Source organism: Pelophylax lessonae (assembly GCF_965119305.1).
Source record: "Pelophylax lessonae genome assembly, chromosome: 11".
Taxonomy (NCBI): Eukaryota; Metazoa; Chordata; class Amphibia; order Anura; family Ranidae; genus Pelophylax; species Pelophylax lessonae.
The window spans coordinates 34,471,087-34,498,295 of NC_138778.1; the positions used below are offsets into that span (position 1 = coordinate 34,471,087).

The 27,209-nt window shown below is 40.1% G+C and overlaps 1 protein-coding gene across 1 annotated transcript in view; it reads right to left on the reverse strand.

Annotated features, from left to right (window-relative positions):
* Positions 1-947: 947 nt before the first annotated feature.
* Positions 948-27,209, reverse strand: part of LOC309567155 (bactericidal permeability-increasing protein-like) — a gene marked incomplete at its 3' end in the record, with an annotated part of 127,970 nt that continues 101,708 nt past the window's right edge. Inside the window, exons 11-16 of the mRNA XM_082272502.1 lie at positions 26,875-27,042; positions 17,382-17,452; positions 13,006-13,048; positions 8,405-8,468; positions 8,229-8,305; positions 948-1,046 (exon numbers count right to left, since the gene is read on the reverse strand). Of these exons, the coding sequence (XP_082128628.1) occupies positions 948-1,046; positions 8,229-8,305; positions 8,405-8,468; positions 13,006-13,048; positions 17,382-17,452; positions 26,875-27,042 (522 nt within the window). The remainder of the gene's footprint in view (positions 1,047-8,228; positions 8,306-8,404; positions 8,469-13,005; positions 13,049-17,381; positions 17,453-26,874; positions 27,043-27,209) is intronic.

Sequence of the window (27,209 nt, forward strand, 5' to 3'; positions counted from 1 at the left end):
ATCAATTTGCGAAGGTGGAGTTAGTGACAGGGGAGTTAGGAAGGTGACACGGTCAACTAAATTATTGAATGAGAAAAATAGTTTTTCCACTGCGTAGCACTCCATAAAAGTTAAAAATGAAATCAGAAGTACAGAATTATGAAACCATTTGGCAGGTAAATCTGTAATTATATATCTATTTCAATTGTATGTTTAACTGTTTGTCTGGAGTTTTCGGAGTTCTACCTTAAAGTGATACTAACGTCTCATTTTTTTTTTTGTTATATTTATGGTACAGGATATATATTTTGTTATACATGTTATAATTACCTGCTCTGTGTAATGGTTTTGCCCAGGGTAGCCCAGATCCTCCTCTTCTTGGGTCCCTCGCCGTCGCCCCTGGCCCCCCCCTCCTGTCAAGTGCCGCCACAGCAAGCAGCTTGCTATGGGGGCACTCTGTGTGTCCATTCAGACAGGGAGCCTCGGTTTGACCCCACCCCTCTCTCTCTCCTCATTGGCCAACTGACTTTGATTGACAGCAGTGGGAGCCAATGGCACCACTGCCGTGTCTCAGCCAATCAGGAGGGAGAGTCCCAGATGGCCAAGGAACCCGTGCACGTCACTGGATTGAGATGGGGCTCAGGTAAGTATTAGGGGGACTGAGAAGGGCTGCTGCACACTCAAGGTTTTCTTATCTTAATGCATAGAATGCATTTGGTTACAAAAATCTTCTGCCTTTAGAACCACTTTAACTAATGGAAATTTTCCTTTTCCAGTGTGTACACTTAACTCTAAACTTGCTGTTTTCATTGGAGGCTAACAGTATTATTTTTTTGCTGTTATACAAAGGATAAAAACATTATTGGTGAAACTACTGTTTATTAAAATGATCTGACGTTGTGACGCATCCAAACCATGAACAGCCATGTAGCCTGTTGGACAACCATCTTGTTAATGTTCATAAATCTTTACAGCGTGTGATGGCCTGGAGACTGGTGCTCGGGTAGAATGTCTAATAGTTTTCTCCATGGTATGTAGTACATGTCCGTTGATGCCAGTAAACATTCCTGAAAACGAAGTCACATTCATTGTTAGTTTATTTTTATAGCTAACAATCTCCTATACAAAATGCTATGCATTCAACTGCAGTGTAAAACCATCCAATCTATGAGTGGATTCCAACACATTTGAATCTCCTTCCAACTTCTAAATTTGGTGACCTCAGCTAGATCCCTCATGTACTCATGTAGGATTGCCTATCTTTATGCTTAAAGCGTTTGTTACCCCTGATATATGTGCCTGCTGTACGTAGGACTGGCACAAGACAAGCTACTTGAACCAACGCCCCCTCTCCCCCCCCCCCCCCGTAAACAAAAAAAAAAGGACGAAAGAAGAGAGAAGAGATGGTGGGGCTCAGGAGGGACCAGTATGATCCCCAATATAACATCAGCAGCGGCAGACTAGTAATATTATATATACATATATATATATATATATATATATATATATATATATATATATAAAATTTGTTTAAAAGACTGCTGCTTTTATATATTATATTAAAAGACTGCTGTTGTTTTTGTATATACTGCTCAAAAAATGAAAGGAACACTTTGAAAACACATCAGATCTCATTGGGGAAAACTAATCATGCTGGATATCTATACTGATATGGACTGGGTAATGTGTAAGGAAGGAAAGGATGGCACATCGTTTGATGGAAATGAAAATGATCAACCTACAGAGGGCTGAATTCAAAGACACCCTGAAAATTAAAGTAAAAAAAAATGATGCAGCAGACTAGTCCATTTTGCTGAAATTTCATTGCAGCAACTCAAAATGGTACTCAGTAGTTTGTATGACCCCCACATGCTTGTATGCATGCCTGGCAATGTTGGGGCGTGCTACTAATGAGACGACGGATGAGACGACATCCTGGGGTATTTCCTCCCAGATCTGGACCAGGGTATCACTGAGCTCCTGAACAGACTGGAGGTGCAACCTGGCCGCGTCGGATGTACCGAAACATAATGTCCCAGAGATGTTCTATTGGATTTAGGTCAGGCGAGTGCGGGGGCTATTTATTGGTATCCATACCTTCATCCTCCAGGAACTGGCTGCGTACTCTCAGCACATGAGGCCGGGCATTGTTGTGCACCAGGGGTACCCAGGACCCACTGCACCAGCATAGGGTATAATAATGGGTCCAAGGAGTTCATCCCGATACCTAAGTAGTCAGGGTGCAATTGTCTAGCCTGTAGAGGTCTGTGCGTCCCTCCATGGATATGCCTCCCCAGACCAACACTGACCCACCACCAAACCGGTCATGCTGAATGCTGTTACAGGCAGGATAACGTTCTCCATGACTTCTCCAGACCCTTTCATGCCTGTCACATGTGCTCAGGGTGAACCTGCTCTCATCTGTGAAAAGCACAGGGCGCCAGTGGCAGAACTGCCAATTCTGGTGTTCAATGGCAAATGCCAATCAAGCTCCACGGTGCCGGGTAGTGAGAACAGAGCAGAGGACGTTAGGCCCTCAGGCCACCCTCATGGAGTCTGTTTCTGATTGTTTGGTCAGAGACATTCCCACCAGTGGTCTGCGGAGGCCATTTTGTAGGGCTCTGGCAGTGCTCATCCTGTTCCTCCTTGCACAATAGAGCAGATATTGGACCTGCTGATGGGTTAAGGATCTTCTACAGCCCCATTCAGCTCTCCTAGAGTAACTGCTTGTCTCCTGAATCTCCTCCATGCTCTTGAGACTGTGCCGGGAGACACAGCAAACCTTCTAGCAATAGCACCCATTGATGTGCCATCCTGGAGGACCCTAGTTAAATACAAAACTAGTGAAAACAGTCAGAAAATATGAGTAGGGGAAAAAATGTTAGTGTCTGCATCAGTATGCCAGGATGGCGGAGACACAGAGTCTCATGTGGCGCCGGCCGTGGCCATGGGCAAAAAACAGCACATATGAGGTCTATCCAGCGGAGTCTCGGAAAGCCAGCTGCAACCTCCCTAGGCAGCAGTGCGCCCTAGGCGGCCGCCTAGTTTTCCTGGTGGGATCGCTGACTCTGGCTGCACTATGTACTTGTATGTGAAACTATCCTGTTGTCTTTGTATTGCTTCCCTTATGTGAAATCCCTGGCGTCCCAGCCAGTCCCCTTGTTTTCCTATTAAAAACTGACCACACTAAGCAGGAGAGCACACTGTGGTCAGTTCTCTAGCTCTCTAGCTCTCTATGCTCAGTGTGCTCTCCTCCAGCGATCAGACTTGTCCTGACATTCCTCCGATGCACAGCCATTCACTGGGAAGCTCAGTGTACTGCTGCTTCTCCTCCCTCCCAGCTCTTATGCAGCTGAGAACAAAGGGAATGAGATCACTTATAAAAAAGAGAAAAAAAATATTTACAATGTATTTTTATATCTACACACAAATGTTTTCCCTTTCATTTCTATTTTAAACGAAATGGGTTGTTTTACAAGGTGATCGTTTACAATTAATTTAAATCTATGGTCATGCTTCCTCTTTGAGCAGCCTCTCCATCATGACTAAAGAAGAAAATCAATATGTTCCTATATGTGCTTTCCAATCACTAATCACTAGGCATGAATGGGCCCACTTGATTTTGCAGCAAAAAAAAACATTTTTTGCCATGCCCACTGCTAGGCATAAAAGTACCCCATTTTTTGTGACTTGGCTTTGTTAATAATTAATTTATTAACAAAGCCATGCCACACCCTGACGCTGTCATAATGGTCACGGCAAGATCATGAAAACTTGGATTTGTTTTGTAATCAAAAAAGCCATTGATTTAAATACCCTTCAAATACACTACATGCAGACATCAACAGACATTGACAGTGGAAGAATAAGTTATTTTTTGTATTGTTATTATCATCATTTCCCCTTTAATATTACATGGATACTGTAATTTGTGTTGAAATCTAATAGCGCCAGCATACATTGTACATTACTAAAAAACAACAGTTGAGCTAGGGAACAAAGATTCTGCTCCCAGACAACCAAGCGGTTATTCACGCAGATGCGCAACTTGTTGGTAATCAAACATATATTTTATTATTGTAATCAAGTATAAAAATAGAGTCAAAAAGTATGCCGTAACACTCAAACAAATACCCCTCCCTACCCATAAAAGGTGGTTACAATAAAACGTCCGGACCCTATAAATGGGCTACAATGCTGAGAAAACTGTACCTATGTGATATAACCAAGCGACAAGCGCTATGGTAATGCCTGTATCACGCATTGTAAGTAGCTTAACCGGTTGCATACCACATGGCATGTATTTACTGAGGCAGTGTGGCTCTACCAGGCAAACTGACGTAGGGCTACGTCGGTCGCGCGCCTGCAGCTAGGGGGCGCGCTCCCACCCCCTCTCGTCAGCGGGGAAGAGGATGCACGTATCAGGAGGCTCCGATTGCCGCCTGTCACCCGCGATCATTCCCCGCTGAGAGAGAAGGACGGTCGGCTGTTGTAAACACAACTGACTGTTCTTCTCCCTGGAATGATCATAGAGCCCCTGTGATCCTTCTATATAGAATCACAGGTCTCTATGGTCATTCCACAAGCCACGCCTCCCACAGTTAGAAACACGCCCCTAGGTACACATTTAACCCCTTGATCCCCCACACTGTTAACCCCTTCCCTGCCAGTGTCAGTAGTACAGTTACAGTGCATATTTTTAGCACTGACTACTGTAGTAATGTCACTGGTCCCACCAAAAGTGTCAAAAATGTCAGTTAGCAGTCCAATCTGTACACTGTCGCAGTCCCGCTAAAAATCGCAGATCGCCGCCATTACTAGTAAAAAAAAAAAAAAAAATGACATAAATCTTTTCCGTAGTTAGTAGACGCAATAACTTTTGCGCAAACCAATCAAAATACGCTCATTGCGATTTTTTTTACCAAAAATATGTAGCAGAAAACAAATTGGCCTAAAACTTAAAAAAATTTTGATTCATACATTTTTTTTTTTGGGGGGGGGGGGGATGTTATATGGCAGAATGTAAAAAATATTGTTTTTTTTTTTTAGAATTGTCGCTCTTTTTTTGTTTATAGCGCAAAAAATAATCGCACAGGTGATCAAATACCCCCAAAAGAAAGCTATGTTTGTGGGAAAGAAAGGACATCAATTTCGTTTAGGCACAGCGTTGCACGACCGCGCAATTGTCTGTTAAAGTCATGCAGTGCTGAATCGCAAAATAGGCCCTGGTCTTTGAGCAGCCAAATCCTCCGGGGCTTAAGTGGTTAAGGGGGAAAATCTTCCGGTCCAGAAGTGCTTAAAGAGTCACTCCTTAGTGGGTAATAGAATAGAGCTTGCTTACCCCAGACTTGAATTCAACTGCAGGAATGCTGAAATGAGCTGCAGTGACCGGCTCTAGTGTCTCTCATCAGAGAGTTCCTGTGTCTCACTGGCATCCGAAATGCCGGGTTTGGTTAAATAGAAGGGCACCACTAATGTGGTTTGGACACTGGTAGTTTTATTTATACTATCAAATTTATCCCCAAGTTTGTCTTTCTTGAATTGTACATTACTAGTAATAATTGTCGTTACTGTTATTTGGGTAAGTTAACTTTAAAAAGCTGGAATACAATATTAGTTATACCTATATATCATGTATAAAGAAGAAATGAACCATGGAAGCTGGGCCCAAATAAAAGGCAGACAGAGTTTTTATTTTTTTCTTCTATTCTCCATTGAGGAGTTTTTCTTTCACTTCCTTTCCCAGAGACGCAATAAAAAGAGAAATCTCTCAAATTTGAGGTGAAATCCCCTCTTAGACATCAGTACAAATGTCCACATTAAAAGATTTCGCTTCTGTTCTTGGTCTGGTGACAACTGTACAATACTAGATTTCCCAACCCTTAAGCTGGATACACACTATCCAACTTTTGTGCTTAGATTTCCTTCAGATTTACCTTTTCTATGTAGTGCAGGGGCCTGCCAGATTGCATACAAATTGAAAGTGTTTAGGTTTGACCTCATAGTATATGGTTTTGGTAAATCTAAGGGAAAAAGTCTTCAGAAAATCTTATAGTGTGTATGGCCCATTAGGCTCCGTTCACATCTAGGTGTTGCTATTTTTACAGGAGCTTTTCGGGCTTTGTTAGGGCGTTTTTGTAGCGTTTTTGCAGCGTTTTTGTGCAGGCAATTTGAGATAACAAGTGACCAATGAAAAACAGTAAAAAGCCTGTAAACTTCCAAAAAAGCTCATTCACTTTTTGAGCAACGGGCGTTTTGCTTAAGGCAACAGAACGCTCAGATGTGAACAGGGACCATTGAAATGAATTGGATTAGTCTTATTGGGCATTTTTAGAGCTGAGGCTTAGAGCGGAAAATCATCCAAAAACGCCTAGAAGTGAACAGAGCTTTACTTTCCCAGAGACAATGGGCAACAGAACAGCAACAGGGAACAGGAGCCCAGTGTTGGGGTTTAACCACTTCCCATCCGCATGACATCATATGACGTTGTGGATTTTGAGTGGAAATATCTGGGTGATGCTGGCAGCTTTTTTCCAGCCAGTGATTCCCTGCCATTTTAAAAGCCATCCTAGCAGCTCCTTAGCTGCTGGATTTCTTTTACAATCCCCTCTCACTGCCCTCCAGGGCCTCCCCAGGCACTCTCTTGTGATTGGGAAGTCTGATCCCAAGGTCCTCTTTATGACCATGGGAGGCCGGAAGCGATGTCATGACATCACTTCCAGCTCTGGCATATCTAAGCATTGCCATTTTTTCCCTAGAAAGCATAGATCCATTTTTTTTATCTCATACTTTCCAGGGTAGAGGAGTTATCTGGGGTTTTATAGACCCCAGGTCTCTCCATAAAGGGATGTTTACTTTTCCTGCTATAGGAATAAAAGTGAAAAGAATTAATTCAAGGGATAGTGTAAAATAAAAAAAAATAAAAAAATTATATATATATATATATATATATATATATATATACAGTATATATATATATATATATATATATATATATATGTCCCCTTGTGCTCACATGCAGAAGCAAATGCATATGCAAACATTGTTCACGCCACACATGTGAAGTATCAACACAGACGTCAGAGCGAGAGCAATAATTCTATTCTATTCTATTTTATACCTCCTCTGTAACTCTAAACCTGTAAAAAAGCATTGCCTATGGAGATTTTTAAGTACCGTAGTTTGCTGCCATTCCGCGAGCGTGCAAAATTTTAATTTGTGACATGTTATATATCTATTTACTCAGCGTAACATCATCTTTTATATGTTACAACAAAATGGGTTATATATTGTGTTTTTTTTGCATTAAAATTCATGAAAGTGTATTTTTTAAAAAAAAAAAAAAACAGTGTTTGAAAAATCCCGCAAATATCATTAGATATAGCAAATTGCAACGATAGCCATTTTATTCTCTAGGGTCTCTGCTAAAAAAAACATACATAATGCTTGGGTGTTCTGAGCAATTTTCTAGCAAAAAAAATATAGATTTTTACATGTAGGAGAGAAATGTCAGAATTGGCCTGGGTGGGAACTGGTTGAAATTCATGAGTTAATTGTTTATCGATCTTTGGACCCTAATGTTCGCCTTGGTGCTACCCATGACATACTTTTTAGAGAAGGGCATTGACCTATGCTGGAGATTTCTGTGCTCTATAGCCCTACTCCCATATTAAGCTAACAAAAGAAAAAAGAAAAACTGCCCGTGGTTCTTCTCTGCTGTATCCATCAACTAAAAAGATAAATGTTGAATTTTGGAGGAACAAGCAGCTTTATGAACCAATCGGTAAAACGTATAGTTTTATGGCAAAAGGTGGCAGCAGTGTTTAATATTAGAAGATTTCTCTGCTTGGTACATTCAGTACTGATGACAATCCTGACAGAACAACAAAGAACTAAATAGATCGGTATAGTATCGGAGATATTCCGACTACTCTTCACATCCTAAATGAATTTTAGCAGATACTTATTGTGTTAGTCATATGTGATGTATGTCATATTGCTGTAAATCAATATTTGTTTATTGTCTTTTTATATTTAATAAAGCTATACTTTTTTAACAAAGTTTTTCAAGACAACTAACTAAGATATCGGTACCCAAAAATCCAGTATACCTGCCTCTCCCATTCCCTTTTTCCCATATTTGGGGAGTTTGAGGTCCCACTTACCCCTTTATCCCATTTTTTCACAAAGAACTAAATAGGAAAAGTATTTTTAATTAAGCAAAAAAAAAAAAAAAAAAACAGCCTTACTGGGGTGATTTGTAGTGTGTAATCCTGCAGAGTTATGTTGGCCAGTGCTGGAATAGGAATTCCTCCATGTAATCCATCTGGGTGTGAAAAATTGCATATTAGTTATATAGACTTTATTGGGTTTAGAACAAAAGTATGCTGATGGAAAAGAAATAGGAACGATATGGATGTCTTACTGTTTATTGCAAGAAGTGCAGATTCTTTTAAACTGTGTGCCAATGACTTCTCCAGTTCCAAAACCTGGACAATAAAATAAAATGCTATAAAAGGCCAGTAAACCATAATTCATCCATCATAGCGATTTCATAGAGATTTACAGGTGCATCTCATAAAATTATAATATCATCAAAAAGAAAATGTATTTCAGTAATTTAATTCAAAAAGTGAAAATTTATATAGATGCATAACACACAGAGTGATATATTTCAAGCATTTCTTTCTTTTAATTTTGATGATTATGGCTTACAGCTAGTGAAAACCCAGAATTCAGTATCTTATAAGACCAATAATAAAAGGATTTTTAATACAGAAATGTTGGCTTACTGAAAAGTATGTCCATGTACAGTATAGTATGCACTCAATACTTGGTCGGGCTCCTTTTCCATGAATTACTGCATCAATGCAGCATGGCATGGAGGCGATCAGCTGAGGTGTTATGGAAGCCCAGGTTGCTTTGATAGCGGCCTTCAGCTCATCTGCATTGTTGGGTCTGGTGTCCCTCATCTTCCTCTTGACAATACCCCACAGATTCTCTATGGGGTTTAGGTCAGATGAGTTTGCTGGCCAATCAAGCACAGTGATACCATGATCATTAAACCAGGTATTGGTACTTTTGGCAGTGTGGGCAGGTGCCAAGTTCTGCTGGAAAATGAAATCAGCATCTCCATAAAGTTGGACAGCAGATGGAAGCATTAATTGCTCTAGAATTTCCTGGTAGAGGGCTGTGCTGACTTTGGATTTTATAAAACACAGTGGACCAACACCAGCAGATGATATGGCTCCCCAAATAATCCCGAGTTAAAAGGATTAAAGGGACTATACCACAAGAGATTGTAGAGGCTGCCATTGCTAAACACTCCTTTTGATAATGATAGTTCCCTAGATGTCATGCTGTTGCTTTGGGCTGAGCAGTTGAACAGGAACAGCTACACGTTATTCTAGCCTTGGCCAGATGGGCAGTGGAGGGTGGGGCTAAAAGTAAGAAACAAATAAAAAAAAAAGGAAAGGGGAGAAAATTCGGGAAATTCTGCTTGGGAAGATGGGAAGTGCTAATTCTGAACAAACTTCCTTTAAAGTGTCACTTAACCCACATCATAAAAAAACTATAAATAAATGGTGTATTACATGCACAGTCACTATGAGATGTGTTTTCCTGTATTCTGCAAAAAACCTTGTTTATTGTGCTATTCTCTATCTCCACCTTCTGTTCATGTCCCCAATTCAGCTAGGGATTCTGCAGCTGTGGTGGCAATTCTGCACATGCTCAGTTTTCAGTGAGTTTCTTTGCTGGGCATTTCCTCCCTATCACATCTGAGCAGCCTATGTGACTATAGAGTCACACATGTGGACGTATACATAGTGGTAAATGACAGCCTCCATGCCCACTAACCAGCTTAGCACAATGGGGGGGGATATTACTGTACATGTAGTTTAATGGAGGCTTCACCTCCCTCTTATTCTAAGGCACAGGCTAGAGGGGCGTGATAAAACCTGTGACTGGCAGAAATCCTCCATAAAAATAATAAAGATTTAATTTCAAATACATATTTGTATGACAATTTAAAGCAGTTTGTTAATGTTATTTATTTATTTTTACTCTGTATGCCAAAGTCTGTTTTTTTTTTAAACATGAGACCTGCAGCAGAGGACTAGTGGCTCCTCCTGCTTATGTTTCCCTGCAGACAAGCTGGGAAAGAGCTTGGTCATGTGACAGCTGTATATCGATTAGGAAAAAGGTACTTAGATGATTTTTTGAATTAAAATAATTACAGTGCCACCATCCATATACAGAAAGAGAAGGGACCATGTAAATTTACCAGTGTGTGTTAGCATCACTTTAACTTTAAAATATTAAAATACATGAAAACTTCAAAATAAATAAAAATATATAAAATATAGCTTTGGGATGTTATACAAATCCTATTCGTTATGAAACATTTTACTTTTTAATTCCAAAATTGGCATGTGATGACTGCCTAAGTGGTGTATAGTACAGTAAAACCTTGGTTTGAGAGTAACTTGGTTTAAGAGCGCTTTGCAAGACAAGCAAAATTTTCAAATAAATTTTGACTTGATATACAAGCAATGTCTTGATATACAAGTAGCCTCAAGTCACAGATTAGTATAAAAGAGAAGAGAGGCGCCTCTAAGTGTAGCAATATGGTTAAATTTAATGAAGGTACAACATTTAGCAACTCACATGGTTGATGATTGGAACAGGCACATCTAAGGATGCAGGCATCCAGGCTAAAGCTGTCCACATAGTCCATCCTCCGCACCACCATCTACATTCATCCCTTTCATGCTGCCCCTTGCTTTCAGATTGCTTTACTGCAGGGTGGTCTTCCCGGTCAGGATTACAGACTGGTAGCCGGCGGTGCAGAAGAAGAAGTCTATGTGGACAGCTTTACCCCGGATGCTGGCATACTTAGATGTGCCTGTTTTATTCATCAACCATGTGAGTTGCTAAATGTTGTACCTTCATTAAATGGAACCATATTGCTACACTTAGAGGCGCCTCTCTTCTCTTTGATACTCTGTAGCTTCTGCTGGATTTTGCTTCTAATCCCCTTGTGGAAGCGGCTATTTGTGGATGGACATTTTATGGTTATAATCTTTTTATATGGACTATAAACTGAAGGATTTATGAATAAATGGTTGTGGAACGAATCATCTGAGTTTCCATTATTTCTTATGGGGAAATTCGCTTTGATATAAGAGTGCTTTGGATTACAAGCATGCTCCCGGAACGAATTATGCTCGCAATCCAAGGTTTTACTGTATATGCCTGCTGTTTTTGATATCTTTCATTTATTTTTTATTATTCACTTATTTGGCGACTTGTTTATATTTTTCCAGCAGTTGACGTTGGCCGTCTTATAATGAATGCATAGAAAATAAATTAAATTACAGAGCCATTTCTCTGTAATTTATTTTCCAGGACTTTACCTAAAGAACATAAATATTGGGGGGAAAAAGAAAAGAAAAAATTGGATGGCAATGTAGGTTGAAGATTGCCAGAAGACTCCAAATCACACTCACTGTAAGAGCATAAATGTTGGGGAAAGAGAAGTAAAAAAAAAAAATGATGACAGTGTAGAGGTAGAATAACACCCAATCACACCCATGGTAATATTAAGTGGCCTTCTTAGTTTGAGAAAATGGAACACACATAGAGCTCTGTCCTTCTCATACATCTTTCACAGGGGTTTTCAGTAAAGGCAGGGTTCCTCTATCCTGAAGAAGCCGTTTAATAACTGTACAATGCAAAGAGCTCAGTGAAATTCTTCCTTTGCACTTCTCATAATGTATTTTAGCCCTGGCAGAGTCCCTTGGTCCTGAGGACTAGACAATATGTGGAGCTCAGTGCGATACTTTACTCTCACTTCTCGTGAGGGACTTCAGTATAGGCAATAGATATTGATCTTGAAGAAGTGGTTTCGACCACACAATACTGACTATACACACATCACATGCAGTAGAACAGGGATCCTCAAACTACGACCCTCCAACTGTTGCGAAACTACACATCCCATGAGGCACTGCAAAACTCTGACATTCACTGACATGACTAGGCATGATGGGAATTGTAGTTCCTGAACAACTGGAGAGCCATAGTTTGAAGACCGCTGCAGTAGAAAAAAGCCTGTTGATATGGGACCTATGTTATATTGGCAACTGCCAATTACAGCAATGAAATGCTAAAAACTTTGCAGTAGCAACTTTGTAGCAGCTACAATCGTCTTTTACTTCTCTGGCAAGGTGAAGCTAGAGTGACAAAGAAGACAGAGGAACCTCCAATGGCATTCTGTATTCTACATGATCTGTATTCTACATGATCTGGTTCAGAGAAGAGCCTTTGTAGCTGGGATCTACTTCTTCGGATGGCTGTACCAAGTAGGTGAAATTGGACCACACCAATCTAAAACACCTGCCATGAGCCTTGTGTAGGTATTATCTTTATTGCTCTACCTCTCATGTTCATTCATTAAACATTTTGAAAGATTTAGAGAGGAAATAAACTTGTTTATTCAAATGGCTGACAGGCAAGGCATTTATGACAGAAGAGACCCTATTGGTCTCTTCTTCCATGAATGCATCCTTCTGCCTATCAGCTGTCATGTTCACTGAGTCATGCATGCACAGATCAGTGAACATTTAGGGCCCCAATCGGCCTTTGATCCGTGCCTCGCTGATGTGACTTCCGTGTGCGTGCGCGGGAGTGGCGTCATCGTGGCCTGGCCTATCAAGTGGCCGAAGGTACAGGACCTAGAAGGAAGGAAGCGTCAGGGGCAAGCGGAATTGGTCCCAGCGCTGTGCTGGGAGGACACCATATGACAGGTAAGTGTGCCATAATGTACTAATATGCTGTACATTATAACATAACCCACCTAGGGGGCCTTGGAAAAAAAATACAGCTGACTTTACTTCTGTTTTAAAGCCTCTGGCATCCTTGAGATTGGTAATTAGGATTGTCAGAACTGCCTGAATGTTATCTATTCTGAACCAGAGGTTAATAGTGGTACAATGGTTTATAGACAAATGACCCTATACTTACATTAACATAACCAACTTCGCTTTTGAACTCTGAGAACTGAAACCTGAAAAGAAAAAGAAGTAGAAATTACTGACATGTGATCTAAAATGGAAAATAATTATTTAACACACAGTAAAAATACTGGAGTACTAACCACACCATCCATTTTCCCATATTTGCTGTTCTGCAGACCCCCATCAAGTTTGTCCTAGAATTATATCTGGAATTTTTCACAGCTATGACTTCGCAATGTACTATATCCCAGCTTTGCTAGAGAACAATTTATATTACCAGCCATTTTTGCAAGATAAAATATAAAACTTTACACAGAAATATTGATTTTTGAAGAATTTTATCTTTGGATTTTATTCTATAGAAGGATCAGTAATTCACAGCTCAGGTTGCACAGCTAGAAAAACTAGCCAAATACAGATGAACCAATCAACATTTACTCTGTGGATTGCCCTGTGCCCACCCTCTCACTCAACATCCTTTGATTGAAAAATTGAATGAGCCAAACAGAAAATTTTCAGCCATAGAGCAGCTGCATTTTTCTATTCTGACAGCCCCTGCAAACAAGAAATGTATTAGCGATGCCATGCCACCAAACCCCACTGCAGTCAAGAGAAATTGCGAGCTGAAGAATTTGCAAAGCTGACACTCTAGGAGTCTTCTGATTCCTGGTCTTCTATTCTATCAGTGGTTCCTCCTGCCAGCCTTTATATGTGTGCAGGACACAGTGGTGCCATAGTGTCCATCATATCAAGCTACTGAGTACAGCATTAGACCAGGAACACAACACTTATCAGATCCAGACCCTAAAGCTGGCCATAGAATTTAATTTCACCGTATGACCATTCTGCTCTACAAGCTGCCCGCAATGAGGACGTGCAGCTCCATCTGAACAATATGAAGAAGCTCTCCACTATTGTTTTGGGTGTAGAAGGCATCAGCAGCAAGCTTTTGCTATTCCGGACAGGTTTACCTTTGCTGCTCAGATCTGGGACAGGTTAAAGAAGTCTTTAGCATAATCAAAACAGCAGATTGTTGGAGCAGTGAAGATCAACTATTGAACCCAAATGTTATATTTCATAAGTGGTGGGCAGAGTAATCTTTTCCTTCTCTCTGCCATAGTGCTTGGAGTTTTGTGTGCTTCTGTGCACCTTCAGGATTTCTCATCTCCAAATAAAAAAAGGGATAACAGGACACCTAAGTGTCACATTAAGGTATGAAGATCATAAAAGTGAAGCACAGGGAATCCATCACCAGGGTCTGTGATAGATACCCTATTTCAGAAACGGTTTGGGCTAGACAATCCCTTGTTGCCAGACTGATCTGGTCTTTATATTTAACAAGCAATCAAACTTTGAAGATGTATTATAAGAAAAGCCACCAGAGAAAGGCCAATTTCCTCTAAATAATCGTGATTGGGATGAAGCCACAAAGAGGCCACCGCTTTGCTCCGCAGTGTGTAAAGAAATGTGCCCACTAAAGACAAAGTGGAGTCCTGGAAATAGTGGACTGTCATGTCGGGTTATAAGGCAGAGACAATTAAAATAATAGATTGGTAATATTGGAGCTTTTAGTTGCTTTGTGAGAAGCTCATTAACAATGGAAACACCTTAAAAATAAAGTTGCTGAGATTTGAGGCTCTTGTAAGAAAAACAATTTTATTTCATTTTAAAATGGTCATTTTTGGAGCATTTGTTTATTTTTCCAGTGGTTGGGGGGTTAAATTGGTGATTGTTTTTAACTGTAGTGACAAGAAAATTTGAAGGAACAGGATGGAAGATTTTTCTTAAACAAAGTTCTAACATTGAATGTGTTTTTTGTTTGGTAAAAATCACATTTATTGTAATACACATGTTCTAGGCACAGAAGAAACCCGTTTATCAAATCTGAGATTCTATTCAAGTAGCAAATTCATTGCAATTCGTTTCTATGCCCGTTCGGATATTTGTTAATATTTGTTGTTTTTGTCCGAATAACGAATGTAAATGTAACAAAACGCACATGTGTAATACTCACCTTATCTAGCATCAGGAGCTTTTAAAATTTCTACAAAAAGCTCAGATATTAGAAGTAGGGTTACCATAGGACTTGTAACTGTGTTGGTGAGCACTATCAGAGGAATTCATGAAGAGTGTCTAAGATACTCTTTAGAATTTTGATGTCCCTTCAAGTGAAACAAATGTCAGTACAAGTGACAAATTCATGTACGTGTTGTAGAGGAGGAGTACTGAGGCTGGAGTGTCCATTTGTAACTGCAAATCCTCCCTGTCACTGCACTTGTTTTATAGATAGCACAGTGGTGGTGCATAATGGGGTGGAGCCCTAATAGGGATTCACACACATTAGTTCCCCATCAGGTCCGCTCCCATTGTGCCTGATAGATCCTTAGCAAATAGACTGCCTGCTCTGGGCTATAGAATCTATCCATTGTCTGCGATCAGTTACAAGACGATGGCAAGCCTGATGGGGAACTGGTGTTTCTACTTCCCTATGAGACTCCATGCACTGCACCACTGGTTGCTAGGAGGATGTCGGCTAAGAAGTCAACCGTGTCCTTAAAGCTGAGCTCCAAGATGAAATCAAACTAGGTGTAATCCAATCGAACACCCCACCCCCTTCGTATTTGGATATCCTTTTTTTGGGGGGGGGGGGGGGGGGGTTGTACCTTTTTTTTTAATCCTAGGGCTTCCGTTTTACACGTCCGCGGAAAGGTACTTAATCTCCGGATTTGCATTAGCCCATTCCTACTGCTCCCCGATGCCTTCTGAGACCTGTGTGTGTCCCAGAAGACGATTGGGCTATTTAGAAAGCGCAGCGCGACTCAGGCATGCACAGTAGGAAACCTACCAGTTTCCATTAGTTGCATTGCCGACAACTGCACCCGAGCCAATGGATATATCAGCTTCGGGGGGCCGACATTGTGGGATCCCTGGACAGGTAAGTGTCCTTATATTAAAGATCAGCAGCTACATTATTTGTAGCTGCTGACTTTTACAATTTTTTTAAGAGGCTGGAACTCCGCTTTAACAAGCAGTGACAGGGAGAAGGTAGCAGTGGCAAATATGCCGCACTGCTACACTGCGTACAAGGAACTGGAACTCTGTCTATCTCCATATGCCAAGCGACCCTTCGTTCACACCTATTCTTTCTTTTAATGTGCATTTTGCAGTTTGCAGAAACACACTACAGTCCGTTTAACATGGTTTTCTATGGTACATGTTCACATCTATGCGTTTTTCAGCCAGTGCATTTTTGGAAAGGGTCAGGGACTTTTTTTCCCGCAGCAGATTACGTTTTGCACGCAGCCCATTTTAAAGTGCAAAAGCGCCAGAAAACTGTCCATAGTGCTTTATCGATTTCGTCTGCATATCTTTTGCATTTGGATAAACAGTTTGTAATATAAAACATATGTTTGGATGTTTACCACTTTCCGCCTGGCATATAGTAAAATGATGGCAGGCGGGATCCACTCTCATTCTGGGATGATGTAAGATGACGGCGCCCTAGAACCACCGCTCTCTCGCATGCCCGTCAGTGCCAACTATCAGTGCCCATTAGTGCTGCCTATCAGTGCTTATCAGTGCCGCATATCAGTGCCACCTATCAGTGTGGCATATTAGTGTCACCTATCAGTGCCCATCAGTGCGGCATATTAGTGCCACATAATCAATGCTCTTCAGTGCCGCCTCATCAGAAACCATAAGTGCCACTGCGTCAGTGCCCATCAGTGCGGCATATTAGTGCCACTTAATCAATGCTTTTCAGTGCCGCCTCATCAGTACCCATAGGTGCCACTGCGCCAGTGCCCATCAGTGCAGCCTATATCAGTGCCGCATCATCAGCGCACATCAGTGAAGGAGAAAAATTACTTATTCACAAAAGTTACTGAAAAAACTTAGAAAAACTTTTCTTTTTTTTCAAAATTGTTCTTTTTAGCAAAAAATAAAAAAAACAGCAGTTATTAAATACCACCAAAAGAAATCTCTTTTTTTGTGAAAAAAAATGACAAAAATTTCATTTTACAGTCTACAGTGTTGCATGACCGCGTAATTGTCATTCAAAGTGTGACAACGCTGAAAGCTGAAAATCGACCTGGGCAGGAAGGTGGTAAAAGTACCCAGTAGTAGAAAATTAACCCAGCGTTCATCAAAATGAACCAGGTCCCTGTAAACCACATCCATCTGGTCATCACTATTATGTATGAAACCAGCTTCAGCCTAACTCCTTCGAGGGTACGCCTCGACGCGTTTCGCCCCACCCACTGGGATTATTCTTAAGGCCCGCTATCAGTGTGGCATTCCATCTTTCTACAATCATTTTGGCTGTTGGATTGACAGTGTATGTATGACTTCAATTTATAAGGAATATTTTTTTTTTATTTTTACCTATCCAAGGCAAAAGAAACCACCAGTTTTAGGTCAATGATTTGCAGTGAGGTTGCAATGAACGTTGCTTTCTGCAAGGAAAAAGAAGTGTTAGTAGGTTGTACAGGGCTTTGTGTCAGTTGCACCCTTTTGTTAAAATAGACAACTGATAGCTTAAAAGTGCAAAAAAATGATGTGCCTAGTTTGGAGAAAACATTATTTTTTGAGAATTCCTGTATCAATGAAACACATTGTTAAAAAACATCAAGCACAGTGAGGTGGATTTTCTAAAGGAGTCAATGTACCCTGACTTTCTTTAACTTTAAATATCCCAACAGGACTTTTAAAAAAAAAATTATTGCATTTCACTGAATAACAGGACGTGCCTAAACAATGTCATGGCAATATCACCAGATATTTTTAGGAAAGCTGCAGATTGCAAGTTAATAAAAAAGACAAATAACATTACATTGACATGCCAATTCTCCTGCAAGATTTTTGTCAATTTAGTAATTGTGTTTAAAGGTATTTTAAAACCTATTGCTTTTATTGAAATGGTGGTGTTCTGCCCCATTTGTTGTATTTGTTCTAGAGATCGACCGATTATCGGCAAAGCCGATATATCGAGGGCCGATATGCACTTTCCCCGATATATCGGAATCTGCCACCAAGGTGACCGATATTACAGATATTTCGGAAAGTGCTTGTACCGGAGTGATGCCTGCAGCTAGAGGCATCACCCCCCCGGTACCGGTGTCCATAGCCGACGGTCGGCTGTCTTGTAATGACAACCGGTGCGGCTGAGAAGCCGCTCGGCTGTCCTTACAAGGAGCAGGAGGGGACGTTTCCCCCCCTCCCGCCGCCTTCCATGGCTTGCGTGGGTCTCCAGGCAACCAGTCTGCATGGCCGCCGAAGACCCGATCATTTGGCTCTGATCGGGTCTCCATGCAAAAGCCTGGAAGTGATGTCATGACATCACTTCCGGGTACTGGCGCCAGATTTAAAAAAATGACTGCATTCAAAACAGCCAAACTTGGCGTTTTGAATGCTCTTAAGTGCAGAGGAGGGGTTTGGGGTCTTTTAGATCCCCAGATCCCTCCACAAGAGTACCTGTCAAATAAAAAAATTAAAATAAATAAAACATTTTTTTTAATGTACAAAAATATCGGCCCATATCGGCCGATACCGATACGCGATGACCAAAATATCGGTATCGGTATCAGCAATGAAAAAACGATATCGGACAATACCTAATTTGTTCTGTGTTTTTTTGAACTGTATAAGATTATTATTGTTCTGTAGTGCTGACGTCTAGCGGCAGTTTTAGAGCCACTACAACTTGTTTACTTATGTGGTTTGGTTTCTCCCTCTGTCCTTCCCTCATATTTAGTGCCAATTAGTTCAGTCCTAACTAGACCCTGTCTGTTTCTTTTATGTTCCCTCAGTCGTTAGTACATTTCAGAGACAGGGCTTAGAAGTCTTGTTAGACTTCAAACAAATCCTTTGTATGGCAATTAGCTAAAGTACAATTGAGTTGGATTCAACTTCTGTTATTAAAAAATTAAGCTGCCTGTGGATCATACCACAATAGCAGATGATCATACTGACTGGACAGAATGAGAAGGTATGTTATTGCATAAAACAGCATTTGACTGCAGGGTGGCAGGGTCTACCCTTGAGTGGTCATCACCACATCCCCCTGCACTCACAGTGTAATGAAGCATCATTTAGGACCACCCAGCACTCTAAAAGAGGAATAGAACCCTGTATGTCATGTGACCAGCATGAAAACTTCTGGAAAAGAGGGCGGAACTTCAGGGGAAAGGAGGAGCAATCAACTAGTGGGGGGGGGGGGGGTCTGAGTCTGAAACTGGGAAACTGCCAGTCTCACACAGCAAGTAACTGTTTTTTCTCAGTGCCCCTTAAGTAAAGGGTGTTAGCTGAAAGGTCCATTTGTAGTCTTCACCAAAAGAACATGGGTGACAACACAGAAGCAAAATCCGAATATAGTGACAGGGTATTGCATGAACAAGGACCTCATAACAGGATCACCAGGTATTATTTAATTAAAATTAGCATATTTAAAAATACTGAAAATGACTTTTAATTTTTATTACTGTGATAATGCTTATCAATTGCACCATGAATGCATCAATGCACACCGAGATTCAAAATAATATTCTTCCCTTTTTAAAACAGCCAGCAGAAGCAAGTTCTTATCTGACATGTTTTGCCAACCTCCAGCAGTCTCCTACCCAAACTTGATATTATGCACTAGGCATAGCGCTTTCTCAAAGAATGACAAAACCACTACCCATACACCTTTAATGCCATCAATATTTAAACATACATTTCATTCTAACGTGCAGGGCAAATATATATATATATATATATATATATATATATATATATATATATATATATTCATGTCTTGTTTTGGTTTTGCAAATCGCTGCAGCAGGCTGTAGTTGATTAATTCTGCGACTAGATGACGCACTGTGAAACTGTGCAAACAGCATTACAGCATTTGTTCCGTGTATTCTTTTTATATGTTTTATTTTATTTTTACACTTATTTTTTTTTTATAATGTAGCACAATATATGTTCTAATGCAAATGTTGTGATAATTATTTGTGCTGTAAAAATGTTTAAAAAAAGAAAAAATAATAATTATATATATATAAAATGTGTGACCTCTAGGTGGCAGTATCAGGTTTGTTATACATTCTGTATTTCTTATATACATTTACCTGTCTTTTAATCTACCTATTTTCGAACACAAGCATCAGGAAAATGTCAGATGTAATAATGTAAAGGCACCACAGGAGGCAATGGCATACTGCAACAACACATGTTTTGGCACAAGCTGTAATTATGCTCATAGGCGTGCGCACAGGGTATGCTAGGTGTGCCTCGGCACACTCTAATCACCTTATGTGGCGTAGATTCCCCCTGTTTAGACCCCTGATAGTTCACCAAAGGGGCTCCTAAAAATATTGTTAAAAAAGATAAAACTGTAAAAAATAGTAAAAAAAACTACAGACACTGTCCACTGCCCTACTGACACCTATCTCTGCCCTACTGACACTGTCCACTGCTCTACAGACACTGTCAGTGTGTATACACATGCACACAGATATATGTGTTTGAGCTGTTGGATGCATACCCTAATTCAATAGGCTGCACACATCTATGATTATGCTGACGGGCAAATTTTAAAAAGATGCAAAAAGGGAAAAATGTTGTCTACCTAGACAGCTTATTTTTTATTTTATATTTAAATAAAAGATGTATATTTATTCATATAAAAAAAAAAACTTTAAAATTATGTCTTATATCTAAAACAATCAGTTGCAATTATGGGAACCAAAAATCTCTGTTTTCATTAAAGAGTTTGATACAAATATGCAAGAATTTTTAGGAATGTGCAAATTGTTAATTCAGTCATAACAGGATAACTGCTAGATTTTTAAAGAATATATTAGGGACAGTTCACACCAGAATTCAGTGCGGGAACCGTCGATCCATGCGCTTTCCCAACACCGTGTTTAAAACGCACTGCAGTTAATGATACCCCAATCACAGGTCGCAAATGCAGTGTGTTTGGCCACATCGGATCCCATGGTACAGAAGTACCATGCAATGTGAATGCAGTGATCTTCCAAAAGTACTGTATGCACTACAGTGCAGTGTGATTTCAGCCCCTATATTTTTAATATGCACAAAACTGCATGTGAATTCCCAGGGTGAACCAGCCCTTATCTGCTCTGATTAAAGGGATCCCACTGGTACACCCACAGGGCCTGAAAAAGCCCCGCATTGTGGACGTAACGCGTAAGGTGGAGAGGAGCGTATGACATCATCACACCATCCAAAAGAGCCACCTCTGTAATGCCTGTGGGGAGGACGTACATTATTTTGCCAGCTAAGTGAACACTCTTAAAGCTGTATGCCACGCTTTTTATGTGAGTATATTATATGCATTTTAAAACATAAAGAAATATCTGCGCTTAGATAAAAGAACATACTGGCAGCCAGCACAAATGGTTCGATTATACACCAAATAATTAAACAATGAAAAAGGGTAGTGCCAATGTAAAGTTTCAATAAGATAGTAATAGGTCCATATGGCATGTGAATGGCAGGACTCCCCGCACATCAATAGCTAGCAGGGAGAGATAAAGTCACGTCACCAACACCATGTGGATAAATATTAATCTGCTTACCAGAACGTGTTGACTCTCAAATTATAGAGAAGTCAATACCAACATGTGAAATATAGGCTAGATGGAGCTCCCATACTCTCGATGAGCTGTCGGTCACAATCAACTGGGATGTACCTGAAAAGTCCCACATCCAACTAAAGTGCAGGACCACCTCAAAGAGATGAAAATAAAACACAAATGGTGCAGTATGTCCAAACAAGTAAAACTCCAATTTAGTGAAAGATTTTTGCACTCACAAGCATAGAACATTAAAATGCATATTAAACATATGTTAAAGATGGCCGTGGCTAGTAGCGTGCTTACGTCATGTGGTCCTGTCCTTACTTATGTGCTTCATCATTAAATTACGCCTTCAGAGATGTGACAGCCGGACGCAAGCACGCACTAAATACCGAACAAAACGTAATTGACCCGCCGGTAGTATGGAATCTCCACTGTGCACTCCGAGGCTGCGTTCCACAAACTGGAAGCAGCGCCGTAAATTAAACAGAGAGGTACCAAGTAAATAAATAATTGATCTAAATAAATCAAACATATATGGCATCTTGTAAAAATAAGAACAAGAATTTAGAGCAATTAAGGCAAAGCCAAAAGTAGTCAAACAATATCATGAAACTTTTTTTGCATTCCAGGGTTGCGTTCCACCACCCAGAAGCAAAATCAAAGCTGAAGCAAATTAATATAAAGTGAACATATAATCAATCAAAAAACAGCACCATCTTGTGGAGATGCCAGAAACTTCCTTTAGAAACTTTCAAGTTCAGCTACATAATAAATAACTTCGCAGAATCACATAATCGCATAATCAAAAAAAAAAAAAAAATTGTAGAGTAATGTAAAGAGTAAGTAAACTTAAAAATAAAACTATTTCTTAAAATAAAAATAAAGGTATAATAAAAATTTAATTAAATTAAACCTCAGCTGGTATTTAAGAAACAATTCCCGTCCCAATCAATATTTATTGCCCATGGGGTGTAGGTCTTAAGGTAATAAATCCAGCGGGTTTCCAACCTGGAAATTTCCTGCCGGACATGACTCCCCCCCCATTGTGGAGAAATCTTGTCAATACCCCCAAATGGAAGTACCTTTGGGGTTTTCATTGTGGCAGCGTGCATAATGTTTGGACACACTATGCCCAGGAATCCCTGCCTGATATTACCTAAATGTTCCTTGACTCTTATCTGTAACGTTCTTATAGTATGGCCCACATACTGTAAGAGAGCATTAAATGATATATATTATATTAGTAGAATTGCATGTAATAAAAGATTTAATATCATAGCGCTTAGATGGCACCCTTTGATCTGAAATAGCATTCATCTGGCAGACAGCACATTACCTACAATGGAAATATCCTTTAAGATCATGAAAAAAGCACATTCTTTTAGGTCTGTCAATGATATTCGGGATCACATAAAATTGTAAAGATTGTACACCTCGAAATACAACCTGGGGGGTATCCGCTAGCTTGGGTCCCAACCATTTGCCATTTTTAAGATTTCTCCAATGTCTGTGAAAAACGCGTTTAATATCATGATATTGGTTAGAATACGTGGTAATAAATGAAAATCCAATTTGGTTCATATCCTTTTCTATCTTAGAATTATCCACCAACAGTTTGGTCCTATCCAAACCACCCACTTCCATGATTAGAGCATCAAGCTTATCAGCTTTATAGCTTCATAGTCCCAATCTAAAAATATAGTTTTCAACATGGAAGCCGTATGGGAGCTCCATCTAGGCCAGTGATGGCGAACCTTGGCACCCCAGATGTTTTGGAACTTCATTTCCCATGATGCTCAACAACAGTGCCGAGTGCATGAGCATCTCTGGAAATGTAGTTCCAAAACATCTGGGGTGCCAAGGTTCGCCATCACTGATCTAGGCTATATTTCACATGTTGGTGTTGACTTCTCTATAATTTGAGAGTCAACAAGGCTCAGTCCTGGGACCAACCTTGTTCAATTTATTCATAAACAGCATTGAGGACGGGATCAGTAGTTCTATATCAGTTTTTGCAGATGACACAAAATTGGCCAGGGCAATAACTGCACAGCATGAAGCAGATATCCTACAGAATGACCTGGACAAAATAACGGAGTGGGCAACGACTTGGCAAATGAGGTTTAATGTGGAGAAGTGTAAGGTTTTGCACTTGGGGACTAGAAACATAAAAGCACAATACACATTAGGAGGGGAACCCTTGGGGGAATCAAAAATGGAGAAAGATCTGGGAGTCTTGGTTGATGATAGACTAGGCAATAGCATGCAATGTCAAGCGGCAGCTGCCAAAGCCAGCAGAATATTAGCATGCATAAAGAAAGGGATGTATTCCAGAGATAAGACTATAATCCTTCCACTTTATAAAACTCTGGTCCGACCGCATCTGGAGTATTCTGTCCAGTTCTGGTCGCCAGTCCTCAGGAGGGATGTGTTGGAGCTGGAGAGAGTCCAGAGAAGGGCAACTAAACTAATTAGGGGATTGGAGGACCTAAATTATGAAGAGCGTCTGCAATCGCTTGATTTATTCTCCCTGGAGAAGAGACGCCTGAGGGGGGACATGATAGCAATTTTTAAATATCTCAATGGGGATCTCAGCTTAGAAAAAAAGCTGTTCATTCGAAGGGATTGCATGAGGACTCGAGGACATACAATGCGATTAGAGGAGAAGCGTTTTAACCTCAGACAACGTGGGGAGTTCTTTACTGTTAGGGCTACAAGATTGTGGAATTCTCTACCACAAGAGGTGGTTTCTGCGGGTAGTATGGAGGCTTTCAAAAGACTCTTAGACGTACATCTCAAGGATCAGAACATTCAGGGCTATGTGAGATGATTATAGCCACACACACCTACACAGTTTGAACTGGATGGACTATTGTCTTTATTCAACCTCACCTACTATGTAACTATGTAACTATGTATATGTAACACACGTTCTGGTAAGCAGATTGATATTTATCCACATGGTGTTGGTGACGTGACTTCATCTCTCCCTGCTAGCTATTGGTGTGCGGTGATTCCTTTCATTCACATGCCATATGGACTTTTTACTATCTTATATAGACTTTACATTGGCGCTGCCCTTTTTCATTCTTTTATTATATGCATTTGTTTGAATAACATTTTAAAACTAGAAGTGTCTATTCTTTGTCTCTGCTGGAGGAGTAATGGTGGAAAAGAGGTTTTTTTTAAGTCTAATAAGGGTAATATTGGTCGGGGAACCCCCTAGAAGTGACAGCATGTGGTTGTTCAACAGGTGCACTTTAGACCTCTTATAATGTGGAAGTCTATGGAGTGGTGAGCAGCATGTGTCAAGGCATGTGGTGTGAATTAAATGGAAGAGGGCTTTCTGGGATTTATAAGCATCATTGATATTGTTTTATTGTTGCAAGTGAAGAGTTCTGTGTAGGCTTTTATTTATTTATCCTCATTTTCACTTTTGTTTTCACAGTATTCATTTTTTGATGTCATGTTTATTGATTGGAATACATTTTTGTAATTTGAAATGTAGGGTTAGATAGTCCCACTTCTAAAGCTGCACAATTGTGGTTTATACTTCCATCTCTTAGCCCCTCCACTGGCCAGGGTTGTCAGGTTTTGATGCTGTCGTATTCCCAGACTGCTTTTGATGAGTCTGTGGTTTCTAGGAATTACTCCAATAATATGATCTTTTAATGTACAAGGTTTGCGCCCTTGTAAGACAATGCAGCAGTAAAACTGAGAGACAGTTGTCACCCCATAACAGGAAATTACTCATGGTAGGATTACTAGGCATTGTTTTATTAAATGATGCACATTTAGAAATATTGAAAACAAATTTTGAGATGCTATGTGAAAGAATATATGTAATTTTAGTGATTGGGTTTTGATTACTTTAAATGTTAACAGTCTTTTCTTTTACAACTTACTGTATTTCCATGATCAAGTAATATGTTCAGTACTGTTTTTTTTTTGCATTATTTAACATAAACTCATCAAATGAAAAAATCATGTTGATGTCCTGTTTATATCCCATAATAACTTAGTAGTCTTAACCAAAATGTCATATTGTTATATGGCTTTATATAAAGTCATAACTAAATGCCACACCTCACATTAATCATTAATGCCTAAAAAAGCTAGGTGAGATTTAAATGCTTTTTTCTCTACTATAGGTTCAATTAACAAAATAGAAATAGAGTGATAAAAAACGAAAATGTATTCATATTGCATATCCTAAATTTAAAACGTAACTGTGAGCAAGATACAAAATGATACATATGATGCAGTCTGTGCATAGATTTAAGGGTCCTTTCACACGGCCGCTCCGCTGCTTTCCGTGTGTCCGCAAATCATCCTATTTTTTTGCGGATGATTTGCGGACATCAATGTAAGTGAATGGCACTGCGGATGTCAGCGGAATACCATCCGCTGACATCCGATTTTCCTCCTTTCAGTTCTGTTCCGTTTTTTGGAACGGAACAGAACCCCATTTTTCCATCCGTGTAAAAAACGGAAAGGAAGGAAAATCGGATGTCAGCGGTGTCATCCGCTGACATCCGCAGTGCCATATACTTACATTAGGTCCGCATATCATCCGCAAACGGATGGGATGATATGCGGGCACACGGAGCGGATGACAGAAATTTCATCCGCTCCATGGAAAAAAAAAAGTCCCGCAGCGGACCTTTCACACGGATCGGCCGTGTGAAAGGAGCCTAACACAACAGAGTTTTACTACTTGCCTATTTTCAGTATATCATTGATTTTTCTATTTCTTGTTACATGCCAGTCTGTTGGGAAGTCCCAGACTCTGCTGCTAAATAGTCAATCAACCAAACCAACAGAGGGCACTGGCGGCAACAGATTCAAAGATAGCACAGATGCCCATAGTGCACACAGGAGCAAGTGCTCATCCTATTAAAGTACCGTATTTATCGGCGTATAACACGCACAGGCATATAACACGAACCTTAATTTTAAGAGGGAAGTTTTAGGAAAAAAAAAAATAATTTTAAATAATAAACTTTGAAGAAAAATAAAGGTCAGTGCCCATCAATGCAGCTTCACCAGTACCCATCGATGCAGCCTGATCAGTGCCCATCAATGCAGCCTCACCTTTGCCTATCAATGCAGCCTGATCAGTGCCCATCAGTGACTTTACTCTTTGGAAGATGTGTGTGGCTCCAGATCTTTGCTGAATTGTATGTGGGAGGAATCGACCCAGGGGAGTGTGCACCTGTGAGCTGGAGCTGAGGGTTGAAGAGGTCTTAGGAATGGCTTCATCTTTTGTAAAAGAAATGACTTACCACATTGGCAGAATAGATTTGCTTTTTGATTAAATAAGGAAGGACAACTAAGCCTTCGATATGTCCTTCCATTTCCATAGCCAGCTGGGTTGTCAGGTGTATGACTGGAGGCTTTGTGGCTCTTATGGTAATCATCATAGCCTCCGAGACAGGGTAATAGTCATTTATCTGTAAAAAAAAAATAAGAATAAATATATTTTGTGAAATTAAAAGTGTATCCTTATTGGAACAGGGAAATCCAGTGGCACCAGCAGCCAGACACTGGTATTTTCTAGTGTAGAAAGACTGGTTATCAGTTCAGAGGGTCCTGGCCTAGAAGAGTATTTAAACAAGGG